At 40.9% G+C, this 9,715-nt stretch overlaps 1 protein-coding gene across 1 annotated transcript; it reads left to right on the top strand.

Annotated features, from left to right (window-relative positions):
• Positions 1 to 1,649: 1,649 nt before the first annotated feature.
• LOC129587909 (SID1 transmembrane family member 1-like) lies at positions 1,650 to 9,440 on the top strand. The gene is made up of 8 exons (XM_055481862.1): positions 1,650 to 2,268; positions 2,980 to 3,393; positions 4,441 to 4,787; positions 5,568 to 5,811; positions 6,083 to 6,340; positions 7,006 to 7,455; positions 8,192 to 8,502; positions 9,044 to 9,440. Exons 1-8 carry the CDS (start codon positions 1,971 to 1,973, stop codon positions 9,236 to 9,238), a joined length of 2,517 nt encoding a protein of 838 aa, XP_055337837.1. The 5' UTR covers positions 1,650 to 1,970; the 3' UTR covers positions 9,239 to 9,440.
• The last annotated feature ends 275 nt before the right edge of the window (positions 9,441 to 9,715 follow it).

The following is a 9,715-nucleotide window of genomic DNA, read 5'->3' as shown; positions in this document are numbered from 1 at the left end:
AAAGCACAATGCAAGTTTTGTCAGCTACAGTACGTCGTTCATGATGTGGCACAACCGTAGCGCGTCGATGCAGTACTTGTATGTAATACGTAGTACCAAATTCTGTTTGTATGCGATGTGATAACAACCTGAATTTCCACACTAAAGTCTGTACATGTACAGATTCACAGAATGCAGATAACGTAAAACGTATGCAGTACCTTGTGGACTGTGGTCAAGTTTCGGATGCATAGTTGGCTTGATCAACTGAACTGCTAAAAGGGTAACTGTTAACGGTGTGACCACGTTTGTTTAAGCATTTGCTTAAGGTAAAGGTTATACTGCACAATACACAATAAGTGCATGGTAAATCTCGACACCGGTGGTAGTGTGGGCACTTGAAACAATTCCTGATGAAAAATACTTATCAAGTTTTTCTTTTCATGATTTATAGGCTACAATCACGAATTAACTGGTGACATGATGAATTCAAGTGATTTTAATACTTTGTATGTTATTCAACACTTCACCTAATGGAATTCGAAGACCGAAAGGTTATGCGGCTCGCGTCGCCGTAAATGAAGAAGCCGTACAACAATTATTACCAAACTGCCCTTTAAAGAATGGTACATGTACGAAGTACTTTGCAGTAGGGTAAGTTAAGCCGTTAAGGTATACCGCATACGGTACATGTGAAACGTAAGGCTTACTGTAAAACTGTCTGCATATGTATTTAGTTTTCACCTACTACAGATATTGTACACATAATAGCCAACTTTTTAAACACGAATACAAAAGGAGAAGTGTCAAGAAACGAAATTCTGACTGCCAGAAAATGGATGCACTGCTCTAGTCAGCATACATGCACTGGAATATAACGGCGACTGGTCTACCCCTTATCTGGATATCTAAGACTGCGCACCCAGCGAGCATGCACAGCCGTGACCTTTGCTAGCATGTCCTCCGTGTCCGCCGGGAAGTGTGCGTTGACGGCGCATATGTAACGGAGGTTCGTGGGGCACCAAGCCGTCGCTGCATTTGAAAAGCAGCGACGAAATCCTGATTTGCAGCTAGTCAAGGCCCAGCGCGTGCGCCTTCTCGGTGAGGTGCTTAGTGGCAAAATAAGGAAAGAAACGGGCAAACTACGAGTATAACAAGAAAATCTCATGCAATTTATCTAGGCCTTCCGCGGCCGTAGTGCCCAGCACTGACGTGCGTTACCCCGTTGAATTTCTATCGACAAGCGCTGTCGTAGTTACTCTCAAGAAGAATCTCACCAACTGAATTTTGGATGGAAAAATTGGATCGAATTACGCCGAATTAACAAAATTTCAGTGGAATATGTCCATTAATTCAAGGCAGAATATCAATATATAGCTTTTGTTCTATTAAAATATTAATGATTGTCGTTTAATGTATTTCTCCGATAAGAGAGAACTTGGCCAGGAAATTAGTTTTACAATTTCATTTTTTCGATTTCAAATTTTATTTCAAATCATTTCAAGAGCGGCCTGCAACTGCTTGAATCCCAGAGAAGCCACCGGAAGTTCGGACCGCCTTCTCAAAATAACTGGCACGTAGCTGCCGGCCCGCACTGGCTGGCAGTGTTCTTTATAGCTTATACTGGAAACACCACTTCTCACTTCTGACTTCTGGATTTTCATTTTCCTGATTTTCTAGTCTCTTTTGAGTCGTGGTAGCCTTGAACTTGCCTGCCAGTATTCAATCGTACAGCGCACAATGTTATCACACAACGTCAGAGATAGCGATAAGATGGAGAAGTCTTCCATAATTTGATGGAAGTGGTTGTTAGTCATAACACTGAATCTGTGATCTTTGATGCCAAAATACTGTGGTTGATTTGGTGTCGCTGTGTCGCATAAGATGATAAGCTATGCCTTTTATCGTTAGATAATTCATTTTTCTCCACAATGATCTCGGAAAAATCCTTGCGGAGTCGTTAATCGTGTCTTCCCCTAACCGTTTGCGTCATGAAGAAATATTTGATCTGTTTGAGTGTGGTGGTGTATTATTTCTTCCTGGTATCGTGGCTGCTTTCTGTCGCTGCAACCGCGTCGAGTGCGCTGTCGCGTCTCGCGCAGAACACTAAGGAGATAGACGGGAATTTCGGGCAGGAATACTCCGGACAGGTGAACGCCGATGCCACGGATATTTACCATTTTAACTACACGCGCCTGGAGAATGAGACGGACGCGATTCGGGTGCTGGTGTCGAGCAGGAATGCTGTGGAAAAGTATCCCCTTCTTGTCGTCATCAAGCAGCAGCTAGGTATGGCACTTGGCGTTGAGTTCGCTGTTCTGTGCAGGGAGTTCGCGTAGAGAAGTACAGATACTAACAAGAAGCGTAGCTTTTTTTCCTCAATTTAACAGGAACTTTTTTGGTACTCGATTTCTAACTTGTTTTGACGTTTTTTACTATCATGTGCGTCAGAATAAATTAGCTTATGGATAGTAAATTGCAGAATAGCGCTAGTAATCAGAAGAAAGGCAGGAATTATTGTTGTGCAGAATTATTACAGTATACACTGTTTATGTTCTCATTTTCATACCTCGAAGCAGTTATGTGACTCAACGAGCTGGTTGATTTCCCTGTTAGTCCATAGGCATTGCCTAAATGATGGTACAGGGAATTCAGTAGTACGCACTCTTCAGGCGTTTTTAAATTGGCAAATTTCAAGGGCTAACCGAGCGAAATTAACCATACTGGCGCACCGGGCGGACGCTCTGTCCGACAGTTCACTTTTTGGTTTCTGTAATGTCTGCTTACCTTTTTTGTTTACAAGGGATCAGAAAAAGTTATTACCTTAAAAATAATACATTGCAAAATAGGCTAGTGGCCTAAAAAAAGCATTAAAAGTTGTTTCGTAGATTCAGTCCATTTTCTTTTATAGATGCTGTGTCGAACTGCTTCGTTTCCCTGTTAGCCAATAGTCGTTGCATGCACTCTCGTACAGGGAATTGACGGCTACATTCTCTGTAGGTGTTTTAAGCTGGCAGATCCCGCTGCTGGCCGAGCGCATCTACCCGTACTGGCACACCGGACGGACACTGTGCCCGACCATCAACTACCGGGCCGAGGACGCCAACAGCAGTCTGAGTAACGCGACGGTGCAGCAGAACATCTACATGGAGATCTCCTCGGCGTCGATGAACAGCACCCAGTACACGCTGACCGCCTCCCCCGTGCGCGACTTCTTCATCAACCGCACGCAGCCGCTGTACCTCAACGTGACGCCCTCCATGCCGCAGTACGTGGAGTACCTCATGCCCGAGGGGATCGACCGCGTGCTGGTGCAGATGCGGGCGTTGGAGCCGCAAAAGTACTGCTCGTACTTCTCCGTACAACCGGTGCAATGTCCCGTGGCCGATTTGGAATCGGAGCTAAGGATCGAAGGTGCAAAATAATTACCGAATTTTTAAACAATTTTTCGTGAACGTTTTTTACTGATACAGATTTTACACTTTCTTATCTCCAAAATTGCAGTTAATTTTTTCTACGAAATGAATTTCCGGAATAAAATTCTGAATTTTTTCTGCGAATTTATTCGATGGAAATAAATTCTGGAATGAATGATATCTGATATTTTTTTATGAAATAAATCTTTTGGAATTAATTTTTTTCGTCGTTTTTATGTATTAAAATTGAAAAAATCAAATTGTAAAATTGCAACTGATCAGTTTTGTGCGAGATTATGCTATAGATTACAATATAAATTTGTTTTATTTTTCTGCGAAATTGATAACAAAAATTTAGTTGTTAAATTGTAAAAGGGTTTTCTGGAAATTAGGTATTAGTATTTAATAAGGATTAACTTGGGAAATGTTAACCGCTTTTTGTGCAAAATGTCTTCTCCAGTTTATCATACGTGTGTGACGCTCTCTCCAAACCAGGAAATACTGTAGTACGATGGCTTTGTACGGGTCCCCCTTGTCTTGGATAAAAGCTTGCATTTTGTTAATCATACAAGTACTAGAAAGGCGCATTCGATTAACCTTTTTGTTGTTTGAATTTTGAACCATTTTAAGTAGTTTCTACCTACGCAAGCTCATTGTTTGTCTGAATTGGATGTTGCCGAATAAACATTAGTAAATTTAGTTGTTGCTGTTTTATAAAGTTTTTTGCTGTTTTCAAAAGAACGAGTTTTTATTCGAAATTAATATCAAGAATTAAATTCCCGATCATATGTAAATTCTAGATAACGAAAACTTTAATGCCAAGAATTAGCGTAAAACATTAGTTGAAAAGTACGATAATACTCATTAGTTTCGGCAGGCTGGGTAAAAATGGAAACTGCGGCGCAGAGAATGAGTTTACTCGTACAGAACATTTTTCTAACGAATTTATTCAACTCCAAAGTCAGACTAAATAAAAAATAAAAATTCTCAAATGTGTAAAAATTCCAAAAAATTGCGGCCTACAAAGAAAAGATGTTATTGATAGGAATTTATCAGACGGTGACATCGAAGGGCGCCATCGTCGTCACCCGCTCGCAGTATTCGCGCTTCTACGTGGTGATCACGGTGAAGCCGGTGGACTTCTTCTGTCACGCCATGGAGGACATCCAGCCGACCATCAACAGCAGCAGCGCCTACTACGACCGCGTCAAGCAGGTGGAGCTGCTCATCATCCCCACGCTGGACACGCGCGGATACCTTCTAGCCATCTTCGCCATGGTCGGCTTCTTCCTGGGCTTCTACGTCATCACGTGCGGCCTGCTGGCCGGCAACATCCTCCACGGGCGCTGTACACGCTCGCCCGCCACGGGCGGCAGTAAAGTCTTGAACGAGGTATTTTTTTATGTATTTGTTGGCATTTTTTATATTGTTTTTATGTATTGTTTATGTTTTTTTATTATTTTTTATGTATGTATTATGTACATTTGGGGGTATTTTTTTTATGTATTTTCAAGGTTGGCTAAGGGCTTGTGGAAATTTAGACGTGTAAAATTATCGTAATTTAATCTCGGAAAAAAATATCGATTTTTATTTCCTTTTTTTTAACCATTCGGTAAATCTTCAAAGTGACCTGAGTATTTTCTTGGATTTTTTTTATTTATGTCAAGTTATTGTTTAGTACGCTTCGAAGGTTGCTTTGGGAATTTTTCTTTAAAAATAGATTTATTCATACCAAATTATTGTGATTTATTCTTTTAAAAAATCCTGATTTTCATTTCCTTTTTTTAATTTAATGAATTATCGTGATTGAATCTTCTTCTTCCTGATTTTCATGTCCTTTTGTAACCGTTTTTCTGTTTGTATCGAGTTAGATTTTAATCATTTTTTTTTATAATTTTTTATTAATTGTGGTTTCTTGAATAAAATGTGTACTTAAAAAGTTGTTGTGATTTAATCTGCGGGGAAAAACTCTAGATTTTCGGTGGCCTTTTTAAACCATTCGGTACATATATTTCACGGTGCTGGTGTATGTTGGATTTTTTAAAATTGAGGTAAATTAATTTTTTAATAAAGGTCGAGGTTTGGTTATTTCATTGGGAATTGTGGTTACAGTATGTTCCTAATAAAAATGCAGTGATTTACTCATGATTCAAGTGTGAAATGAATGTGTAGCTGGAGAAGGACGTGGAGGGGGAGCCGATTCCGCGGCCGGAAGGCGCGGAGCCGGCGCTGCGCGGTAAAAGCGGGCATGATGACGCCACGGTGGAAGAGCAGCCGGGCGGCAGTCGCGACGAGGCCGTCGGGAATGATGACGACTCGGAGGTGATCCGACGCGCCTCGGACTCCTCCCTGGAGTCGCTGGACGTGGATTTCGTCCAGGAAGTGGAGGACGATAAGAATATTATCCGTTCCAAAGGTGCACAACCTTTACATCTACCCATTTCCATTTATCAATGAATTTCCTTATCAGTTAATTCATAATTGAAACAATGATTTATGTAAAAATCTAATTAATGCTGATATTGTGTAAAAATAATTTTTTCGTAAGAAAATCATCGCGTTTTAATGGTGAATTAATTTAAATTTTGAATTAAATTTTTACTTAAAATTAAATTTAAATTAGTATTCCGATTACATTGTGAATGAAAATATGGAGCGGGTGATAATGTGTTTCCCTGAACGCGCAGGCCAGCTGTGTGTGGGGGATCTGACGCGGAAGACGCGGAAGCGGCTGTCGAAGAAGGACCGACAGTACCGCTGGTCCATGATCACCATCTGCATCTTCTACGGGCTGCCCGTGGCGCAACTGGTGGTCACGTCGCAGCGGGCGCTGCACGACACCGGCAACGAGGACCTCTGCTACTACAACTTCGCCTGCTCCAATCCCGTCGGCATGGTCGTCGACTTCAACCACGTCATCAGCAACCTGGGCTACGTGCTCCTCGGTGAGCAGTGTGCATTATTTTCAGAATTTTCCACATTTTACGAAGCTTCTTTCTTCGGTGTTAAATACTTTTTTAACATATTTCCTCCTGTTCCTTGATTTTTCAAATGTCTCTGTTTAATTTTGCATTACGTTCCCTGGTTTCAGGAAGCTTTTCCGTTGATTTTTCTGGAATTCAGCCAACCTTGCCTGATTTAGTTAAACGATTTTTTTTTCTGCTTTTTGTTTTGTTTTGGTGCTTTCTTATTTTTGATGAATGCTGTTAGGAACTTCGGCTGTGTTTCCATGAGGTTGTTTATTAATTCAGTAGACTTGTAGAAACTAATTTTTATTGTCGAGATCTTTTAAGGAATACTCTTTTAATAATCCTCTGTTTTTAAATTCTGATATTTTTTTTGACTTGGTTTTATTTCGCTTTTTTCCATGATTTTTTTCGTGCATTTTAAACAGGCAGTATTGATATTCCTCCAGATATCATTCCTTTATTTTCTTATTTTAATCTTCTAAAATTCACTTTCGGATTTACTTAAGTTTTTTTTCAAAAAAATTGTAATTGAAGGATTTATTAAATTTTTTTTTAATAATTGCTGGACAATTTTTGGTTCTGTCTGTCAGTTTTTTGTAATTTTTTTCCGCGATTTCTTCTAAGCATTATTGTACGGTTAGGCATCTTGTTTATCCTCCTGGTGCGCCGTCGGCAGCGTCAGCGTTCCGCAGCGCGTCACGCCAATCCCCCGGCCAAGGGGGACGTGGAGAACGGCGTCCCGGCGCAGTTCGAGTTATACTACGCCACGGGGTTGGCGTTGATGATGGAGGGCCTGATGTCGGCCAGCTACCACATCTGCCCCAGCTACAGCAACTTCCAGTTCGACACCTCCTTCATGTACTTGATCGCCGGCCTGGGCATGCTGAAGATCTACCAGAACCGGCACGCCGACGTCCTGCCCAACGCCTACATGGCCTACGCCTTCTTCGCCTTCATCATCCTGGTGGCCATGCTGGGCGTGGTGTACGCTAGTATTTATGTGTGGATTACCTTCTCCGTGGCGCTGATTATTGTCTCCTGTATGCTCAGCGCGCAGATCTACTTTATCGGCCGGTGGAAACTGGATTGCGGTAAGAGCGGGGGAATTTTTCTGTTTTTTTTTTTAAAAAGTATTTGTTTTTATTTTTTGAACTTTTTTTTGAGTTTTTTTGTAACAAGAATTTGATTATCGCTCATTACAATGTACGAGTATTGGGATTTCGTTTTTCCGCTTTTTGCTATTTAGAGAATTAAATGGTTAGGTGTCGGACGGTGAATTTCTAAAGGCTTCTCTTTGAAGTTTTTCTGAAATTTTTGGCTGTTTTTTGGGCAGTTTGCAACAGAAAATTTTTATTTCTGTAGTTAATAATTTTTAATTTTTAGCCATATCACATTTCCTATTTCTCCTGAATTTTTTGTAATATTACAATGAGTGAAAAATAATTAAACGAATAGGTAAAAATTATTTTGTAGATTATGTGAAAAAGGGTAAAAATAAATTTTGTAAAATAACTTACTGCCGTAGAAAGATGGATACAAAATCATTTTGCAAATTATTTGAGTAAAAAAATAGACAAAAATCTGGCAATGACTTGAGTAAAAAATGGATAAAAATTATTCCTGCCACACAAGTGACAGCCGTAAAAAAATGGATGCAAAATAGTTTTGAGATTTTTTGCCAGTCGTTTAAGTAAAAATCTAGCAAATGGAAAATCTTGCACATCTTTGAAGCAAAAAATGGATAAAATAGATTGAAATGAGTTTGGCAGATGACTTGTGAAAAACTCTTTTCTAATCGTTATTCGAGTTATGCCGGGTTTGCTGCAGGGATGTTCGGACGGATCTGGCTGCACTGGCGCACGCACGGCGTCATCTCCCGGCCCGGCCATGTGGACCGCTTCGTGCTGCTGCTGATGGTCATCGTCATCAACTGGACGCTGGCCATCATGGGTCCCCTGTGGCAGCCCATGGACTTCGCCTCCTACATGCTGGCCTGCTTCCTGGCCAATCTCATGCTCTACCTGCTCTTCTACTCCATCATGAAGCTCTTCCACGGCGAACGCATCAGCCGGCTGACCATCCTCTTCGCCCTCGGCGCACTGCTCGGCTGGGGCGGCAGTCTCTACTTGTTCTTCCAGGTCGGTGTCTTCAAGGGGAACAGCGCGTATTTTGGCAGCGGACTCCCTTGAAAAGTTGCACTAATAAATGGAAAATAATTCCCTGAAAATATTTACAATCCCGATTAACACAAATCAGAATTATTCGGTGACGTAGATATTAAAACAGATTAAACCCGATCGTGATTGAGTTTCTGGAGAAATTACCAAAAAAATAAATCAATGACGTAAATAAAAGATATTCAAACTGGAAAATGCGGGAAATCTTGGGTGAAATTTCGGGAAAATTTTCTACATAAATTTACAGGACGGATATGCGTTTAGATACGTTCGCGGCACCGCGGAATTAATTTTATTTCTCGGGTTTTAAAAGTAGCGAAGTGCCAACCGGCCGTAAAAGGCGACCCAAGAAAGAATACGAAAAAATCCGGAATTTTAATCGCAACCTGTCTTGCACATTGTAGTTTATTGAATTTTATTTACTGATTTTGATTTTCAGATTTCGTTTTATTAGGGAAAGGATTATTATTGTTATTATTAATTGCGAATTATTCTTCAACAGGGTCCGATCAATTGGCGTCTGACGCCGTCGCTGTCGCGGGAAGTGAACAAGACGTGTTTTTTATTGGACTTTTACGACCAGCACGACGTGTGGCACATGGTGTCGGCGGTGAGCATGTTCTTCTCCTTCATGACCATGTTCACGCTCGACGACGATCTGCTCAACACGCCGCGCGACCAGATACCCGTCTTCTGATCAGCACCAACCGTGGGGCGGCCTTTGTAATTTTTTATAATTTAATATACAGTTGATTTCGGATTTTAGTCAATGTTGTTTCGTTGTGTTTTTTTAATTTCGTTCCTGCTCAAGGCGTTCTCGTTATCTGTGATAATGGTATGCACAGTTGGCATGTACACGCTGTTGGTTGATTCTCTGTGAGAGAAAAAATAAACAATCATTCAAAAAAAAATGGAAACATGAATTGGGCAGATTGCGCGCATCGGCGGTCGAATAGTACCCCGTACGGTCGTTCGGTTGGCCACCTATAGTAAGTGAATGGGCGATGGTCGTTCAAAGTGGCCACCTTGAATTACAATCCCCATGAACCGTTTTTCTTCCGGTATTTTTCTTTACCCAGTTAAGAATAACGTACCCTTTACAGAGTACTTAAAATTTTTAAAATATCTTGAACCGTTTTCTTGCAAATGCGTCGTTAAAAAAACAGTGACGAAA

Source organism: Paramacrobiotus metropolitanus, unplaced genomic scaffold, assembly GCF_019649055.1.
Source record: "Paramacrobiotus metropolitanus isolate TYO unplaced genomic scaffold, Prichtersi_v1.0 Parri_scaffold0000027, whole genome shotgun sequence".
Lineage (NCBI taxonomy): Eukaryota > Metazoa > Tardigrada > Eutardigrada > Parachela > Macrobiotidae > Paramacrobiotus > Paramacrobiotus metropolitanus.
This window is presented reverse-complemented; position numbering and strand designations above follow the sequence as displayed.

Excerpts from the sequence above, each read along its gene's own strand:
- LOC129587909 (XM_055481862.1), top strand. The coding sequence starts at position 1,971 with ATGAAGAAATATTTGATCTGTTTGAGTGTGGTGGTGTATTATTTCTTC. Across the intron at positions 3,394-4,440 it reads ATCGGAGCTAAGGATCGAAG|GAATTTATCAGACGGTGACA; the intron begins GTGCAAAATAAT and ends TGTTATTGATAG. Across the intron at positions 4,788-5,567 it reads GCAGTAAAGTCTTGAACGAG|CTGGAGAAGGACGTGGAGGG; the intron begins GTATTTTTTTAT and ends ATGAATGTGTAG.